Source organism: Aythya fuligula, chromosome 2 (assembly GCF_009819795.1).
Source record: "Aythya fuligula isolate bAytFul2 chromosome 2, bAytFul2.pri, whole genome shotgun sequence".
In the NCBI taxonomy this organism is placed as follows: domain Eukaryota; kingdom Metazoa; phylum Chordata; class Aves; order Anseriformes; family Anatidae; genus Aythya; species Aythya fuligula.
This window is the reverse complement of record NC_045560.1, coordinates 64,034,504-64,054,650: the sequence shown is the minus strand read 5'-3', so window position 1 is coordinate 64,054,650 and position 20,147 is coordinate 64,034,504. Positions and strand designations below refer to the sequence as shown.

General features: G+C 38.6%; 1 protein-coding gene across 4 annotated transcripts in view; it reads left to right on the top strand.

Annotated features, from left to right (window-relative positions):
• Positions 1-20,147, top strand: part of LOC116485540 (solute carrier family 12 member 7) — an 81,795-nt gene that overhangs the window by 38,164 nt on the left and 23,484 nt on the right. For all 4 annotated transcript variants that reach the window (XM_032181015.1, XM_032181014.1, XM_032181017.1 and 1 more), the window contains exons 8-15: positions 3,052-3,263; positions 9,032-9,199; positions 11,136-11,234; positions 11,869-11,926; positions 13,975-14,149; positions 15,529-15,647; positions 17,505-17,603; positions 19,600-19,719. In XM_032181015.1, coding sequence (XP_032036906.1) covers positions 3,052-3,263; positions 9,032-9,199; positions 11,136-11,234; positions 11,869-11,926; positions 13,975-14,149; positions 15,529-15,647; positions 17,505-17,603; positions 19,600-19,719 — 1,050 coding nt within the window. The remainder of the gene's footprint in view (positions 1-3,051; positions 3,264-9,031; positions 9,200-11,135; positions 11,235-11,868; positions 11,927-13,974; positions 14,150-15,528; positions 15,648-17,504; positions 17,604-19,599; positions 19,720-20,147) is intronic.

Genomic DNA, 20,147 nt, shown 5'->3' with positions numbered 1-20,147 from the left:
TTAACATTTGGACAGCTAGCTTACCAGATTCCTCTTTCACTTAGCTGTCCATCACCTCACTTCATCTCTGTTAGGTTTAGCCATTGTGCAGATGCTGAAATAGTATATGTCATTAATTTACATCATGATCTTCCAGCTAAATCAAACTGGAGGAAGTTTCCATAGGATAAATAGTTCATCAAACACCATAGCAAGCAAAAAGAGGAAAATGGCAAGATCATCCTTTTTAGCAGCAGGTTCTCTATGAAATCTTCTTGACTTGTGATGCCATACCTTGAAGCTGTACTATAGTGTCCTGTAAGCTTCCCTTGTTCTTGTACCCTTCACAAGGCATCTACTCTTGACTGCTATCAGAAACAAGATGTTACACCAAGTAAATATTCTCTGTCACTTAATATGCTTTTTGTTTGTTCTAATGGCAAACGTAATGTTTTTACTGTTTGTTACCAGCTTCCCGAGCTCCTTCAAAAATACTCAATGTGTACTACCTGTGTACTTTTGCTTATCTGACTGACGTGAATGCTTCACTTGATGCTCCTTTTTCCATCTTTACAGATGTTATAGAATGGTTTAGGTTGGAAGGGACCCTAAAAATCATCTAGTTCCAAGCCCTCTGCCACAAGCAGGGACACCTTCCACTAGACCAGGTTGCTCCAAGCCCCATCCAACCAGGCCTTCAACATTTCCAGGGATGGGGCATCCACAACTTTTCTGGATAACCTGTTCTACTCCCTGAGTAAATAATTTATTCCTAATATCTAATCTAAATCTACACTGTTTTAGTTTAAAACCATTATTTTTTTTTCCTATTAATCCTTGGTACAATTTCCTGCTTTCTTCTAGGCCCCTTTTAGGTACTGGAAGACCTTCCCAAAGCATTCTGACAACCCCAACTCCATCAGCCTGTCCTCATAGAAGAGGTGTTCTAGCCCTTTGATCATGCTTGTTGCCCTCCTCTCAGCTTGATCTAATACATCCATGTCCTTATACTGGGGGCCCCAGAGCTGAATGCAGTACTCAAGTAGGGTCTCACAAGAGCAGAGAAGAGGAGAATCACTTCCCTCAATCTGCTGGCCATGCGTATTTTGATGCAGCCCAGGCTTTTTGATGCAGGTAAGATTTCTGACCTGCAAGTGCACGTTGCCTTCTCATCAGCCAGCACCCCCGGGTCCTTCTCCTCAGAGCTGTTCTCAATCCATTCTCCACCCAGCTTGCATTTGTGCTGGGGATTACCCTGACCCAGGCGCAGGCTCTTGCACTCAGCCTTGATGAACTTCTGATGTTCCCATGGGCCCACCTGTCAAACTTGTCCCTCTGGATGGCATTGCTTCCCTCCAGCATGGTGACCGCACCACACAACTTGGTGATCTGCTGATGGTGCACTCAGTCGCACTGTCCATGTCAGGGACAAAGTTGTTAAAAAGAGCCAGTCCCAATACTGACCCCTGAGAAACACCACTGGTTACTATCTCCACTTGGACATTGAGCTATTGACTGACTATTTGAGTGCAACCATCCAGCCAATTCCTTAATCAATGAGTGGTCTGTCTGTCAAATGCATGTCTCTCCAGTTCGGACACAAGAATATCATGGCAGACAGCGTCAAATGTTTTGCATGAGTCCAGCTAGATGATATCAGTTGCTCTTCCCTTATCCACCGGTGCTGTAACCCTGTCATAGAAGGCCACCAAATTTGTAAGGCGTGATTTGCCCTTAGTGAAGCCATGTTGGCTGTCATCAGTCACCTCCTTGTTTTCCTCGTGCCTTAACATAGTTTCCAGGAGGATCTGCCCCCATGGTCTTGCCAGGCACAGAAGTGAGACTGACTGTCCTGTAGTTCCTCAGGTCTTTCTTTTATCTGTTTTTTGAAATGGGGGCTGTTTCCTGTCTTCCATCACCAGGAACTTCACCAGAGTGCCACAACTTCTTGAATATGATGGCAGTGGCTTAGCAGCTTCATCCACCAGTTCCCTCAGGACCCTTGGATGCTTCACATTAGGTCCCATGGACTTGTGCACCTTCAGGTTCCTTAGATGGTCTTGAGCCTGATCTTCTGCAACAGTGGGTGGTTCTTCATTCTCCCAGTGCCTGTCTTTGCCTTCTGGGACTTGGGCTATATGGCTAGAGCTCTTGCTGGTGAAGAGAGAGGCAAAAAAGCTGTTGAATGCCTCAGCCTTTTCCATATTCAGGGTAACCAGTTCTTCTATTTCCTTCTGAAGATGGCCCACATTTTCCCTAGTCTTCCTTTTATCACTGCTATACCGTTCTTGTTGCCCTTGATGTCCCTGGGCAAATTTAATTCTAATAGGGCTTCAGCTTTCCTAACCTGATCCCTGGCTGTTCTGACAATTTCTCTGTATTTTTATGTATCACTTTATTAAACAAGCCTGGAGGAGATATTTCCAGAACATTTTTTCATGTAGCTTAACAAATACTTATCAACAGGTTGTTCCTAGATGTTTGATGTTCTTTGTTAGGAATTTGCTTCTTGCAAACCATTCTGAGTTTTCTGAATTCTTTAATTGCTTTCTGTGAAGAACATGTATGATATTTGCATTTGAACTAGGAGTTCAGAGTCCTTAGATCTTGCTGATTGATCATCCTGTCTCATTTACTAACTTTTAATGTAAAATATTTATTTGCTGGAAAATGCAGGTCACTTGCTTAATCTTTCTTATAGTTTTTCTTTGTCAGGCTTGTCATTTTCTTAAATTCCAATTACTAAATTTCTCTTGTTTCTTATAGAGATCGTGATTTGTTCACTCCTGCTGTTTAGTGGCAAAACTGCTTAAATTGATTCTATTCTCCAAAGAAAAAATCAGAAAGTAAAATAGCTGCCTTAAAGTTGAAATGTCTGCTTCATGTTTTAAAGATTATTGATGATGGGTTTACATGCAGAGACTATATACTGCTTTAGTAGATGTTGTATAGCCCATTACACGGGTATTGGAAATAATGGGTTTCTGAGGCAGTTTAATGGACAAATATATTTTATTGCACAACACTACGCTGAAGGATCACTGTTTTTTTTTGTTTGTTTGTTTTTGGTAGCATCTGTCTTCTTGGAAACCGTACATTGTCAAAACGCAGCTTTGATGTCTGTGCCAAATTTACTGAAAGCAATAATGAAACAAAGACAACAACCTTGTGGCGCCTCTTCTGCAATAGCTCTTTACATAATGCTACGTGTGATGACTACTTTAGTCTCAATAATGTTACAGAAATTCAAGGGATTCCGGGAATAATGAGTGGAGTTTTAATTGGTAAGTCAGAAAGCACTGAATTTTTAGTGAATACTGAATACTGATTTCGCCTGTAGCTTTTCAGTAATGTAGGGGTCTTACCTGTCACAAGTCTTTTGCTCTAATCTGTTTCCAAGAAAGACTGCTTCCTGGAGTGTTGCTTCCTTTAATGTTTCCATTTGGTTTTGGAACCTTAGTATCAAATGCTTTGATTTGGGATCACTGAGGTTTTATAGTTCAAAAACTGTTGTTCTATCCAAAAAAGTAATAAAGTGTTTATTACATTAAAAAAATAAATAAATGAAATGTTTAACTCTTTTTTTTAACACCAGATATAGTTATTTCAAACTCTTCTGAGGAAGAACTTTTTCCAATTTACAAGTGCTAAATTGAGGAATGAAGTCTGCTGTTTGTCTAACATTGTATGGCAAGTCAGTTCTGTGTTTTTTAAAAAAAAAAAAGTATTTTTAGCTTTCAATATAACACTTGGAAAAGAGACATTTGTATGTAAATGTATTTGTATATAAAATCATTCAACTTCTTCAGAATCAAAAATGTAAATCTTTTTTTGACTGTTACAAGAAATGTTACTTGAGATTTATTATTCTGTGCATTTTATAATTTACCACATACATTTTTTTCCCCTGAATATTTTAAGAAGTATTTCTTTTGATGCTGCTTTACCTTCCCCCTGCATGCTCAGGATACAGTCCTGTGTTCTAACTTCTGCTACAATATGAACTTCAAACTACTGTTTCTCTTTTGTAGCAGTCTGTTTCTCTTTCCTTCTTTCTTTCCTTCCTTCTTCCCTTCCACCCTTCTTTTCTTCCTTCTTTCTTTCCTTCCTTCTGTTCATCCATTTGTAGTTTACTTTTTTTTTTTTTGAACCAGCACTGCCACATAAAAGTATATTTCATATTTCCAGTGTCATATAATGCTGAGTTTTCTAACAACCATTCAGAGTCTGCTGAAAGCTCAATGTTAGAGAAACACTTAACAATGTTCATTGCTAACCTGTTGATGAAACTCACCTATTTCTGCTCAGTCATTGAGTGTGGAATGGTTTTTCTGTAGTTCTTCGCAGTTGGCTTTTGCTTCCACCACCTTGAATAACTGAGTGTTACTGGTAAGCTTTCTCATCTTGCAACTAACTCATTTTTCTAGTCCAGTACATTGCAAAGCACGGGTTACATCCTGGTATGATTTCTTGTGGAAATTCACTGGTGACTTTCCTGCATTGTAAAACTGAATCTGTATTTAATTTTACCTGTTTTCTATCTTTGAACCATTTTTATTATTCATGTGATGACTTTTCCCTTTATCCCATGACTGTCTTAATGTTTTTCACCAACGGGATCTATCAAAAACACTTGGGAAATCTGAGTGGGCTAAATTAAATAGATCCTCTTCACTTATATTTCCATCAAGAATACTTTTGATGTATAATTTTCTTTCTAAAAAGCTGTTACTTCCCCAGTTCCTAAAACTCGAGGAAAAAAAAAAAAAGGCAGTGTGAATGAATAATTACCCAAATTCAAAGACAATAATACCCATGTGTCTATGGCTGTAGCTGGGAATACTCAGATATCATAGATGGATGTCTCAGGAAGTGTGTGCTAAGTCCTCCCACAATTTACAGGACATCTGTATACAGTAAGTTTACATCTTTCAGAAAGTAACCCTTTTTCTTCACCCAGAATTTCAAATCCACTTGGTTTATCACTCTGGGGACAGTGACTATAGGAACTTAATGTAATAAAGCTCAGTGAGACATCTCATGAAAGGAGAAAATGATTTATACATTAAAAGTCTCTAAGCTATTTTTTCCTGTTTGTGCTCTCATGTGCTCCACAAATACAAATCTGATTGTTGGACTGGTCAGGCTAGTGTCATGTCTGTGTCACGCTGAACAAAGGAAACTTGCTGTTGAGTCCTCTAAGTGTTTAGTGCTTTTGATTGGAAATGACAAAGTGATTTCTGGACTTCCTTTATACACTTCAGAGGGAGTAGATATTAATTTGGAGATCTTATCTCATTTTATGTCACTGTTCGAGTACTTGCTGAAATTCCTGAATTTTACAATTCTCTTGTTTTCCTTAACTTTTGCTTTTGTGGCATCAGTCTTCATCTTTACATCAATTTGTTCTTCTTCATTTGAATGAAAGAACACATAGCTGCACTGTAGCAATTCATATTTACCTTTCTTTTTAACCTTTATTCTACTCTTGCATTGTTCTCTCATGCATGCTTCTGTTTATGATTCTAATATAGTTCTAATAGTTTTCTAATGGTTCTAATGGTTTTCTCCAGAAACCTTCTAGCTTTCTATAAGGTTTCTGGAGAGCATGGAAAATAGCTTCCTGACGCAGCTGGTTAGTGAGCCTACCAGGGGTGGCGCCCCGCTAAACCTTCTCTTCACAAACAGAGAAGGACTGGTGGAGGATGTGGTTGTCGGGATCTGTCTTGGGCAGAGTGACCACGAAATGGTGGAGTTCACTATTCTTGGCGAGGCCAGGAAGGGGACCAGTAAAACCGCTGTATTGGACTTCCGGAGGGCTGACTTTGAGCTGCTCAGGACACTGGTTGGTAGAGTCCCTTGGGAGGCAGTTCTGAAGGGCAGAGGAGTCCAGGAAGGCTGGGCACTCTTCAAGAGGGAAATCTTAATGGCGCAGGAACGGTCTGTCCCCACGTGCCCAAAGACGAGCTGGCGGGGAAGAAGACCAGCCTGGCTCAACAGAGAATTGTGGCTTGATCTTAGGAGAAAAAAGAGGGTTTATAATCTTTGGAAAAGTGGGCAGGCCACTAGGGAGGACTTTAAGGATGTAGCGAGGCTGTGCAGGGACAAAATTAGGAAGGCCAAAGCTCAGCTGGAGCTCAATCTGGCTACTGCTGTTAAAGATAACAAAAAACGTTTCTATAAATACATCAACACAAAAAGGAGGACTAAGGAGAATCTCCATCCTTTACTGGATGCGGGGGGAAACTTAGTTACAAGAGACAAGGAAAAGGCAGAGGTGCTCAATGCCTTCTTTGCCTCAGTCTTTAGCGGCAATACCGGTTGTTCTCTGGATACTCAGTACCCTGAGCTGGTGGAAGGGGATGGGGAGCAGGATGTGGCCCTCACTATCCATGAAGAACTGGTTGGTGACCTGCTACGGCACTTGGAGGTGCACAAGTCGATGGGGCCGGATGGGATCCACCCAAGGGTATTGAGAGAACTGGCAGAGGAGCTGGCCAAGCCACTGTCCATCATTTATCAGCAGTCCTGGCTATCGGGGGAGGTCCCAGTTGACTGGCGGCTAGCAAATGTGATGCCCATCTACAAGAAGGGCCGGAGGGCAGACCCGGGAAATTACAGGCCTGTCAGTTTGACCTCAGTGCCAGGGAAGCTCATGGAGCAGATCCTCCTGAGAGTCATCACGCAGCACTTGCAGGGCAAGCAGGCGATCAGGCCCAGTCAGCATGGGTTTATGAAAGGCAGATCTTGCTTGACGAACCTGATCTCCTTCTATGACAAAGTGACGCTCTGGGTGGATGAGGGAAAGGCTGTGGATGTGGTCTACCTTGAATTCAGCAAGGCTTTTGACACCGTCTCCCACAGCATTCTCCTCAAGAAACTGGCTGCTCTTGGCTTGGACTGGCACACGCTTCGTTGGGTTAGAAACTGGCTGGATAGCCGGGCCCAAAGAGTCGTGGTGAATGGAGCCAAGTCCAGTTGGAGGCCAGTCACTAGTGGCGTCCCCCAGGGCTCGGTGCTGGGGCCGGTCCTCTTTAATATCTTCATCGATGATCTGGATGAGGGCATTGAGTGCACCCTCAGTAAGTTTGCAGATGACACCAAGTTAGGTGCGTGTGTCGACCTGCTCGAGGGTAGGAAGGCTCTGCAGGAGGATCTGGATAGGCTGGACCTATGGGCTGAGGTCAACTGCATGAAGTTCAACAAGGCCAAGTGCCGGGTCCTGCACCTGGGGCGCAATAACCCCAAGCAGAGCTACAGGCTGGGAGAGGAATGGTTAGAGAGCTGCCAGGCAGAGAAGGACCTGGGAGTGATGGTGGATAGTCAGCTGAATATGAGCCAGCAGTGTGCTCAGGTAGCCAAGAAGGCCAATGGCATCCTTGGCTTGTATCAGAAACAGTGTGACCAGCAGGGCTAGGGAGGTGATCGTCCCCCTGTACTTGGCTCTGGTGAGGCCGCACCTCGAGTACTGTGTTCAGTTTTGGGCCCCTCGCTACAAGAAGGACATGGAGGTGCTCGAGCGGGTGCAGAGAAGGGCGACGAAGCTGGTGAGGAGTCTGGAGAACAAGTCCTACGAGGAGCGGCTGAGGGAGCTGGGCTTGTTCAGCCTAGAGAAAAGGAGGCTCAGGGGCGACCTTATTGCTCTCTACAGGTACCTTAGAGGAGGCTGTAGTGAGGTGGGGGTTGGTCTGTTCTCCCACGTGCCTGGTGACATGATGAGGGGGAATGGGCTAGAGTTGCGCCAGGAGAGTTTTAGGTTAGATGTTAGGAAGAACTTCTTTACCGAAAGGGCTGTTAGACATTGGAACAGGCTGCCCAGGGAAGTGGTGGAGTCACCATCCCTGGAAGTCTTCAAAAGACGTTTAGATGTAGAGCTTAGGGAAATGGTTTAGTGGGGACTGTTAGTGTTAGGTCAGAGGTTGGACTCGATGATCTTGAGGTCTCTTCCAACCTATAAATTCTGTGATTCTGTAATATTTGCCAAATCTGCATACAACCACTCTATCTTTGGCCACTTAGGAGATTACCTCTGACTCTGACTCTGAATCTTCGTATTGTGCTCAAAGTAACATGTTGCTATTGTGGAGGCTCAGAATGCTATGCTCAGCTCCCGAAAGTTGCACTGGATGACTGAAAATTGGCCACCAGATCTATTGTCCTGGTAGTCTATAGGAAGTATTTATTTCCATGGTGGAAAATCTTTTGTATACAATCTCTCTTTAACAGGGAGAGAAATTATCTGTTTTGTCTCCTAGCATATGATAGGAAACACTATCTTATTTTAAAGTAAGAGTCAGGTTTAGGTGTCCTTACCATCATTTTAAGGGGCATAACTAGAATTTCTACAAATGTAAGCTCTCGAAAGCTGTGGTTCTTGTTTATTTTTTAATTTTTAAGGGGGTGGGTTGCGGTAGATATTGTTTTGGTTTTGTTTAAAAAAACAACAACAAAGTAAACCACCTTTGATCTTCTGTTGTCTTCTGGGGTCTGGTTAGTGACCATGTGGAATACCTTAATCATGAGCAACCAAGTCTTGAACTATTGTCCAGACTATACTGTATAGCAGGTCTCAACTCAAGTTGCTGCCAAGAAGCATTTTTTTTTACCTGTTCCTCAAAAATTAAGAACAAGAAATGTAAATGTATGCTAAGATTGCCTGAATCTGCAAATATTTCTTTTTTCACTGCTATACTTTTCTTTTTTTTTTTTTTTGACTACTATAATTGATAATACACCCATATTTTTGTGCAATGTAAGTGGATGTTCTAGAAGAGTATTAGAATTTAATTCTATAACTAAATCTTTCTTTAATGGAAGAGAAAATCTTGTATGGCACATCCCATACACCACTGCTGGCATATAGTGGAAATGTCTACAAGTTACAACTGATATTGATGTTATTGATTCTCCGTTCTTCATTTCATAAGGAAGTTTTGGGAAGCATCATGATTTTTGAGTAAGAAAAGCCATCTAATTTATAACGGTATTTCATTCTCAGTATTTCATATTATGAAACAGAGTTGACAATTGCTATTCTTTTTTCCCCTTGTAGATAATCTGTGGAGTGCCTATTCAGAAAAAGGATCAATAGTTGAGAAAAAAAATCAGCCATCAGTTTCTGGATCAGAAGACATAAAAATTGGTGGACGCCCTTATGTTTTTACAGACATCATGACCTACTTCACAATGCTTGTAGGGATTTATTTTCCATCTGTAACAGGTAGATATACCTATTTTCCTTGAGTAAAGACGTGTTTTCATAGTTGAAAAAATATTTTTGTGTGAATGTTTATTGCTGACACAATATTCCTAGTCTCTGTCCAAGTTTTAAGTAGCAGATTTTCTGGTGCTGGAAAGACATAGCTGGCTACTGGTTATTTTAGGAGTTTATAGAACTTAATGGATCAGTTCAAGTGCTGTTTATGTACCTGGAAATAAAAAAGAAATATACTTTTTTATTTCTATACCTGGAAATAAAAAGAAAGCTCCATGTGTTACTAAATGTTTATTCAGAGTAAGCTGCAGCTGAGTTGAAAATTTCTTACCTTCATAATGTGTTTATCTTCATATGCATGAGAGAGAACAGTTGGGTATTAAGGTGTTTCAGGTATTCAAGCCATGAACTGCATGAGCTTTGTTTAAACTTCCAATTTTTTTTTTCAGCCGTAACTAGCAGAGACTTTTTTGTTTATCAAGATTAAAAGTTAGGTTAATTTTATATCATTTCCCTCAGGTCTTGTTTGACTGAAATAACTAAATAATTTTTATTGAAAAATCCTAGCTCAAGCAACTTAATATCAAGTAAGAGAACAGAATTCTGATGCAAAGTTGCAACATTATTTGCTAGAAGAATACCAAATGGAGATGTCACTTCGTATGCTTGTCCTCTTACTGTTCTCATTTCTATACTTCAGGTTCTTTCCTGTTTCCCATCCCTCTTCTTCACCCTTGTCTCTTTAATCTTAAAAAAGTAAGATCAAAATCTTACTGTATGCCAGCCTGTGCTTATGATTTCACTGTGTAGTGTTTGTCAGTGCTTTTGCACCGGATTCTTGACCTTAGCATCTGATTTTTGCCTCTAACAGTGATCAGGGCAATTCTAGGACTGATGGCAGAAATAGTGCATGATTTTTTTCCACTCTTTTACAGTGTTTTGGAAAGTGATTTTTGTTCTGTATTTAGGTTCAAACACTAATGTATGCCTGTGATCCCCTGACCATTCCTCTGTACTTCATGCCTGCTCCTTTCCTTTTGTTTCTGTTTTCATTATTAATTGATTTGCTTACATATGTTAATGTATAGACTGTTTAGTAGAAAGTTAGTACATTTGGTCATGCTGGTTCAAATTTTTAAACCCTTATTAGTTTAAAACATCCATCCCCTACATTTTGCTACTCTTGTATATTTCCCCATTCTAAAAATGATTGACTTTTTTCTGAGCCTTCTGGAATTTCATGATGGGTGGTAACACAAATTTCTGAATCAAATGCAGGTCTTCTAATTTCCAACCTAGAACTCCCCTGGTGCAACTTGAGGCCATTCCCTCTAGTCCTATCACTAAGTTACCTGTGAGAAGAGGCCAACCCTCAGCTCCCCACACCTTCTTTTCAGGTAGCTGTAGGGATCAATAAGGTCTCCCCTGAGCCTCCCCTTCTCCAGACTGAACACCCCCAGTTCCCTTAGCCGCTTCTCATAAGACCTGTACTCCAGACCCTTCACCAGCTTCGTAGCCCTTCTCTGGACATGTTCCAGGGCCTCCATGTCCTTCTTGTAGTGAGGGGTCCAAAACTGAACACAGCACTTGGGGTGCAGCCTCACCAGGGCAGAGTACAGGGGGACGATCACCTTCCTGTTCCTGATACAAACCAGCATGCTGTTGTCCTTCTGTTGTCCCCTGGGCACACAGCTGGCTCGTGTTCAGGCAAGCATTGACCAACACCCCCAGATCCTTTTCCTCTGCACAGCTTTCCAGCCACTCTGCCTGTAGTGCTGCATGGGTTTGTTGTGGCCAAAGTGCAGGACCCAGCATTTAGTCATGTTGAACCTCATCCCATTGGCCTCTGCCCATCAACCCATCCTGTCCAGGTCAGGCATGTATTTGTTATTTAAATGAAATTAATATTCCATGTTTTTGTGACTTTTTTTTTTTTCTCCAGGTATTATGGCAGGTTCGAACAGATCTGGCGATCTTAAGGATGCTCAGAAATCTATTCCTACTGGAACTATTTTAGCTATTTCAACTACTTCTTTTATTTGTATCCTTTGTACTGTGGCTTTTTTTTTTCTAGTGGGCTTTCTATAGGTATGGTACATTATAGAATTTCAATAAAAATTCATTTGAGTTGCCTGAATATAAAAATAATGAAATCTAAACTGAAATTTTAAATATCTATTCACACACAAATATATATATTGTGTGTGTGTATGTAGATGTATACATATATGTATGTGTATGTATGTATCTCCTATCTTCTACTAACATTTTAAGCTCCAAGTTACAATTTATGGTTTCAGTTAAGTGACATAGACATTTTAGCATATTTTAGTTGGCAGATTGCTTTGTCATTATACCCAGCATAACTACTGAAAGTCTTAAAGCAAACTAACAGCAAAACAAATTATTAGTTGTTCAATAACTAGAAGACACATATCTTTGTATGAGAAAATATCTTGTTGCATGATGCATGAACTGCTTGCTTAAAATATATTCCAAATCAATTGTGGATCAAATGCAGTTGTAGGGAACATAAACTAAAAAGTTGTAGTATGGGAGAATAATGAAAAAAAAAGTTTGTCATAGACATTTTAATTTCATCCCTGGGTAGGAAATCGTTTTCCCTCTATAATTATTTCATTTACAGTGTAATCTTCCTTCAGTCTCAATAACAGATCTCTCTTGCATAGTGCTGTTTGGTGCTTGTATAGAAGGTGTGATATTAAGAGATAAGTAAGTTGCATTCAACTTGTACTTTTATCAGGAGCATGTATGAAAACAGGTTATGTTAATCAGACTTATTTTCATTAATGGCTCTTCTGGGAAACATCCATGTGGAATATTTTTCTTACACTTAGGTAAAACTGTAGGGAAAGACTATCTCTTGAGCTAAGATGGCTGCAAAAACTGGAAATGTTAATGGACTGTATCACTGCAAAAAAGTAGAAGAAGAATCTGAGATAAATGTTTGTGAAGTGGAACTGTTCCTAATAAAATGGTCTTGAGAGAAAAAGCATAGTTAGTATTTTTATTGAGGTGGAGTAAGCATTCTTCAGGAACATATTACCTCTCACTAAGTAATATCATTCCCCTTACTCCAGAATGATATTACTTAGTGAGAGGTAATATGTTCCTGAAGAATGCAGGCAGAAAAATTTTTGACAGTTGCATGACAAGCAGAGTTCATCAGAAAGACTGCAATGCACCATCAGGCCTATAATTTCTACTAGCTGCATGATTCTTATGCAGATTAGTTGTCACCCGTGTTATTTTCTGAGGCTCACTTTTTGAAGCATGAACGGCATAAAATTAATAGAGATGAGCATGAACAGCACCTCCAGGTCTTAATAAATTTCTCTGATGAGAGATTGAGTTGAAGAAGATGCTGTGGGGAATGTGCTAGCAGACTTTTCCCTTCCTGTTTGAGTCTCATTTTATACTGACCAATGCACAGATTTGCTTTGGTTGACAAAACAGGGGCATTGGGATATTGTTTTGATGCTGAAAGAGATAATGCTTAGACAATTCATTTCTTTTAGTCTAGAAGGAAAAGTGTAAGTTAAAATCTGGATTCCAATCAAAGCTAATACAATGAGAATAAGTTAACATAATAGTAAAACGTAGGGGGATTTGTCTGTTTTTTGTTTTGTTTTCATCATGGATTGCCATAATATCTGCCATGGGGAAAAAAAAAGCTTGTACATTTCTAGTGTTTGTCTTTAATCTTTTCAAGTTGTACCTACTCTTTGTTTTAATGGAAGCCAAACTCCAATGCCAGCATTAAGAAGCAGATATATGTCATCAGAGAAGCATAGTGTGTTGTTTTTTTTTTTTTTTTCTCCTACACAAGTAGTGTTTTTTTTCCTCTGTCTTCTCCTGTAGTGAAGATAGTACTTCTATAGTACTAGCATTCAAGCTTAAGCATACGCAAGAACTTGAACACTGGCTTGTTATATTAATCTGATTTACCTTGGTGTTGTCAATAGCCAGGCCAAAAAGAGATGAAACATATAATTTTTCTTAGCCTATACCCTTTTATTTTCTCTGGTGTTTTTTTAGAAAATGAAAATATAAAGAAATTATATACTCCCATGGGGGGAGGAAAGAGTACTTTTTCATGCTTCACCTAAGATGTCTATAAATGAACATAAAGTCAATTATGTTTGGATTGGATACTCAGTGCTGTGTTATGAAAGCACTTCTTTCTTTTATTTCTACGCCCTCCTAGCCTTGTTTGTCATAGTGGTTCATTGAACTTGCATTAGTTAGCACGACAATGTAAACAGTTCCTCTGTATTTCGTTGTCCATATGTCAGTGTCATGCTATATATTAGAAAGGCTAATACGTTATTTTAACAAATCTCTTTATGCTCTGGGGTACACCTATATCACACACATGTATAATGCAGACTTCTGAAATCTAGTTCCTGGTATTCACAAGGATCTAAAGGATGCATATGTAAATACTTTTTCTGTTGTTAATTCTTTAAAGTTTGCCAAGATATCTGATAGTTGTCACTTGTCTGCTTAAAAGGCAGTACCTAAAATCAATCAATTATGTTTTTGTTGTTGTTGTTGTTTTTTTTTAATACAGCACGATAAATTGGTTGTTTGGGAAATCCTATAGTGCATGATGTGATGTGGTGTTTATTGCTGAAAAGTGATGTTGTCCAACCAAGATCAAGCTATGGGTTTAGAAGCTACAAAATAAATTCTTGTAGAGTTTGATGGTTTATGTGTGTATTTGTTCACTGTTCTGTTTTGTTCTTCACTTCCCTAAGGTTTGGAGAAGCAGTTAATGGAAATCTAGTGGTTGGTACACTGGCCTGGCCTTCTCCATGGGTTATTGTGATCGGTTCATTCTTTTCAACATGCGGTGCTGGTCTACAGAGTCTCACTGGTGCACCCCGTCTGTTGCAGGCCATTGCAAGAGATGGCATTGTACCATTTATCCAAGTGAGATAATATTTTTACTTTATATTTCAAATGCGGTTTATCTTTTGTTAATAAAATATGAGGCATTATTTTTGTTATTCCTCCAGAACTGTGAGGAAACGTTTTGGAGCTCATTTGTACTCTTGTGCAGCATTGTTTTTTCAGGCCAAAGTTTGAACGTGTCTTTTTCTGTGCAATTTAATTCTTTTTGTCCTCACATATAAATGTTAGAGAGTCAAAATTAAAAATATTTTTATTAATGGAAATGAACAAGCTAAGAAGCAACTAAACTTTTTTTGAGTCCAGATTGTGCTGACAATTTGTAATTTGAAATAAGTTAATTAAATGTTATGATTGAGATACTTAACTTATAATGTCATAGAGATACAGTTCTCATTTTTATTCATTTTTGTAGGCTGAAGTCAAGAAAGATGTAAGAATCTAATTCCATTCTATGACTCCATATGTCATGCATTTTATATGACTCCATATGTCATGCATTTTTTAAAATACAAATTAAAAAAATGTTTGAAGAGAGATTTTAGACTTGGAAGGCACTTACAGTTTTGGAGTCATACAGCCTTTTCATGGACAGTAAGAGAAATGAGAGGAGATGAATACAGGAGCAAGAGCATGACGTTTAAGAAAGAAGCAAAAAAACTTCTTTTAAAACATGAGCAGAAAAAATGACATTTCATAGTATAAAGGAACGTAGACTGATCAATGAGAGGAAGCTAAGGAAAGAGGAGAAGTCAGGATGAAGAAGGAATGAGGTGAAGCACCTACACATTTGGAAAGGAAGCAGTTATGGAAAATGAGAGTGAGGCTTTAATGCTTATAATTGCAGAGGGGAGTGTGGAGGAGACTGAAGGTAGCTCTAACTTTAGGTGAGGCATTTCGCCATCTATTATCCAGTATAGCTGGATGGCTCTCACAACAAAGGAAATTACCATGTGCTAGATGATTTTTCGTAGGGCCTTGTGCAGAATAGGGCTTTCCTAAGTCCTCCTAGGAATAATCAATAATAAGGATCAATATTTATGTTTGTAAATACAGACTTGATGTCTATTTTGTATATTACAAAAAATAATGCTTTCAACTGTTAGCTTTTTATAGACTAAGCATTACTCTCTGATGCATTCAGATTTCAAGTTAGTTAAGTTTATTTCAACAGCAGCTGCAGTACCACTTTAATGTAATGTAGTCTTTTATTTTAGTAAAGATTGCAACATTGGAAAGCATACATTTTTGTTTTGTTTTATGGTATAGATTTTCTTGTTTTCCTTTGTAACTAATTACTGTTTTAGGTTCAAGTTAGTTAGGTCACAATCTGCAATATGTTTCACAACAGTATAAAACACACCTTTCCCCAGTTTTACTGTATACTTGAATTGAACTAGGTATTTGGTCATGGAAAAGCAAACGGAGAACCAACGTGGGCTCTGCTCCTCACTGCTGGTATTTGTGAAATAGGAATTCTGATAGCCTCTTTGGACAGTGTAGCACCAATTCTTTCAATGTACGTATGAATTTGTTATTTCATGTTCTTTTAAGTTAAATAGTACTTTACTTTTAAATTAACTAGATAATGTTTTTTTTTTTGTTTTCTTCTCTTTGAAATAATGCATTCTAGACTTTGTCTTCCAACAAGTTACATTTCTATTTGATCCTTGAGGTAATCTGACATGAAAAAAATGTTTTGGTTGGAATTAATTTCAAGGCATAAGAAACTTTCCTTGACCAGAGTTCCTGAATGCTAGCAAAAGCATTTAACTTAAAAAACAAACAAACATGTTAAAAAAGAAGTTAAATAAAAATTCTTCCTATTTAAACAGTTTTGTGTTTTAGGGTATGAACTGAAATTTATTTTACTGACGTTGTCTTGGAAGTTTATTCCATGTGTTTTGGGTTGACCTCAGTAGGCAGCTAAGCACTGCACAGCCACTTGTGCACTCCCCTCACAGTGGGATGAGGGAAGAGAATCAGAAGGGTAAAAGTGAGAAAAATAATGTGTTGAAATAAAAACAGCTTAATAGGTAAAGCAAAAGCTGCATGGGCAAGCAAAGCAAAATAAGTAATTCACTGCTTCCTATCAGTAAGCAAAGATTTAGCCATTTTGAGAAAAGTCAAGGCTTTGTCACTCATAACGGTTACTTGAGAATACAAATGCTGTAACTCCAGACATCCTCCCCTTCCTCCTCCTTTCCCTCAGCTTTTATTGCTAAGCATGACTTCACATGGAATGAAATATCCCTTTGATCCTCTGGGGACTGCTATCCCAGATGCATCCCTCCGAAATTTTTGCACACATCCAGCTTACTTGCTGGCAGGGCAGTGTGAGAAACAGGGAAGGCCTTGATGCTGTACAAGCACTGCTCAGCGATAGCTGAAACATCAGTGTGTTATCAGTGCTGTTTTGGTCACAAATCCAAAACATAACACCATACAAATTAATATGAAAAAAAATAATACCGAATCACAGAGTCATTAGGGTTGGAAAAGACCTCCAAGATCATCTGGTCCAACCATCACCCTATCCCAGCCAAAACCAATACACCATTATTGCCAGATGTTAGCTGTGTTTTCTGTGAAATCTTTGTTTGAGACTGAAAATTAATCTAACATCATGTTTTGAGACATGACATTCTACCAGCATGTTGGTGTTTAACCCAGCAGGCAACTGAACACCACACAGCCATTTCCTCCCTGCCCCACCCAGTGGGATGAGAAAGTAAATTGAAAAACACAAGAGCTAAGATATAAGATATACAGCAGGAGATAGGACAGTTTAATGGGGGGTGGAGGGTCGGGTGGGAAGAACAAACAAAGCAAGTGATGCACAGTGCAGTTGCTCAGCACCCAATGACTAATGCCCAGCCAGTGCCCAAGCAACAGTGCTTCTTTCCCCCCCAACTAGCCAATTCCCCCAGTTTCATTGTTCAGCATGATGTCAATTGTATGGAATATCCCTTTGACCAGTTTGGGTCAGCTGTCTTTGTTCTGTCCCCTCCCAGCCTCTTGTGCACCTGCAGCTTCCTTGCTGGCAGAGCACTACAAAAAGCTGAAAAGTCCTTGACTTACTGTAAACACTGCTCTACAGCAGCTAAAACATGGGTGTGCTGTCAACATTATTCTCATCCTAAATTCAAAACATAGCACCATACCAGCTACTAGGAAGAATATTAACTCTATCCCCACCAAAACACAAACAAAGCATTAATTTAATCTACATCTTGTGTTCTGTTGGCTATTGTGAACACAGTAGAGAAGTTTCTGCACTTTCTTTGGACTGTGTTTAGACTTAGCCTTTTAACATGAGTCTGTCTAGTTCATTCCTGTTGCAAAATAGTTTTGTTTGTTTGTTTTACCTTAACAGGTTTTTCCTGATGTGCTATATGTTTGTAAATCTGGCTTGTGCAGTTCAGACGCTTTTACGGACTCCCAACTGGAGACCTCGTTTCAAGTATTACCATTGGTAGGAGATATTCTTTCATTCAGAAGAATTAAAACTGCTTATACAGCCTTGATTTGTTAATTGCATTGCTGTAATTAAGCAAAATATCCTTTCTGACTTCAATAAGTTAGTATGCAAGAATGAAGATGTAATGGAGTATCATCTTTCATATATAGATAAAGAAATGGTGAAAATCTTCAGGAGTACTGACTTTCATTTTCGTTATGCAAAAAGAGAAATAATCCGCATATAAAAAAAAAAAAAACTTGTACAGAAAAAAATAATAATATGTGTCAGTTTGCTATGTAACCAATCAGTATTTTTTAATTATGTCATGCTTTAGCCATTGCTTCAGAAACTGAAGAAAAGTGGATACTTGACAGTCAGTGAGGTTGAACACAAAGTATTTTTCTTAAGTGACTTAGAACAAGTTCAGAATAAGATTTTCTTTGATTTTGAGTTGATGTTAAAAATGCATATAATTTTTTATTCGCAGTGATTTGATTGAGAAATTTTACTGAGAAATTTTACTGCCAAAATTCTTTAAAAACTAGATCCTTCAGGAGATAAACTTGACTGATTCTAGGATGTAAGAGTTGTTTATTTTTTCCCCTTTAGAGGGTAGAGTGGAAATGAAATGCCACAATTAAATCCCTGACACATCTTTTCGAATATGCTCAGTAGGTACTTATTAGTTTGGCACTTAAACCTCCAAATATTTCAGTGCCTGTATCTGAAGTTTATCATTGCAAGTATTGTTTGCAACATCAAGAAGAAAATGTGGGTGTTGTGTCTTGTTGAGGTTGTTTGTTTGTTTTGTTTTGTCTTTCAAAGCCCCTCTTCTCCCAAATAATGTGATTATGGAAGAAATAGTAGGAGGTCCAAAGAAAAAAAAGCTAAAGCAGATGAATAAGATAGAGGGTAGCAAGAGGAGGATGGTCCATGGTAAGGAATAAAAAGCAAAGAGTTTTGACATGGCAGCTGCAAAGTTTGTAACAATTCGGCAACACTTCTACAACCTGTGCCCTCCCTCAGAGAAACCAGTGAGCCAATTGACTCACTGTGTGTCTATATAATCGCTTCTGCCAGGCAAACTGAGTGTCAAAATGCTTGGTCAGAATTGGGTTGGGAGTATTTTTTTGTGTAAAAGCAGACTCCTAGGTGAAATTAAGCATGAAAGACCATCTGTTGCTTTTGTAGACAGGCTACATTTAGGTTGATAGAACAGCTAGAAAGCATTTCTTTGAACACATGTGTTTGTACTCAATACTTGCATGGTAATAAAAAAGTAAACTAAATGAGCCAAACAAAAGTTGTCTCTTTATATGTTCTTTGTCAATCTAGTAAAAGCTAGCTCTGAGTTGAAAGGCAGGTGTGAAGAAATTCATGGTGTATTATCTGACTAAATGTAGACACAAAACTGTCCTGTTCTGAGGTGACCTACATCTGTCTGTGTGATATTAGGTACAAAACAGGCATATAAACTTTAATCTGGAAATGTTTCTGTGACTTTTTCAGCTCAGTCATTCTTTAAAGCCTTTGAAAGATTGTTTTCAGTAATCTGTTCTCCTATGTGTGTGTGTCCTTACCTGAGACATGCCACATTGTAAGTAGAACATACAATTCATTAGTAAAATTTAATTTAAATTATTTTTTTCTGAAATTAGCATAATGTTCTTCAGTATTGTTTGAGAAATCTTAAAGCTTAACTTCAAATCAACAGTAAGCAATGGCACGTTTTGAAACAGATCCTACTTAGAAATAATGGTAGAGTTACAGAACTGGCAGTAGTGGTAACTCTATTATATCTAGTTCTTCAATTACATTTATTTCACATAGGCTTCAGAATGTGATTTTTATAAACTAAAGCTATGACAATGTATTTTATTTATATATTTAGCTATGAAATTTTTTTGAAGGTATAGAGAGGTCGTTCTGGGAGTTGACTTAAGTAAGAAATTGACTTTGTAGAACACATGCATGTCTATTTAATAATTGAAAAAATGGTTTCTTCTAGGACTCTTTCATTCCTGGGGATGAGTTTATGTCTTGCCTTGATGTTCATTTGCTCCTGGTACTATGCTTTGGTTGCCATGTTAATTGCAGGATGTATATACAAGTACATAGAATATAGAGGGTAAGACCATATATCTTATGTATTTTATATTTAATATATTTAACATTCAGCAAAAAGCTTTTTTATACAAAGTAGATACAACTGAAGCAACAGAACGAAGTGTTCCCTGAAACAAGGTGAGAGCCATCTCTGTTAAGCGTTACAACTTTGCAGGTTCTAATTTCTCTGGAAGCTCTGTTCCAAAGTCCTCAGCAGGCATAACTAATCAAAATAAGAACTAATATGGCTGGGAAGTTTTCATTTGAACAAAAACTATGGTGTCATATTTGATACTTCGGGTATATTGTCTTTTTACACCAAACAGGAACTACTACAAAAATATTATATTATCTTGTGCCAAAGCCATAAACCTCTACTCTTTTATGTAGACTTAGCACTTTTTAGAATCAATTGCACAAATCCAGAGTGCCCACTGATCCATTTTCTGA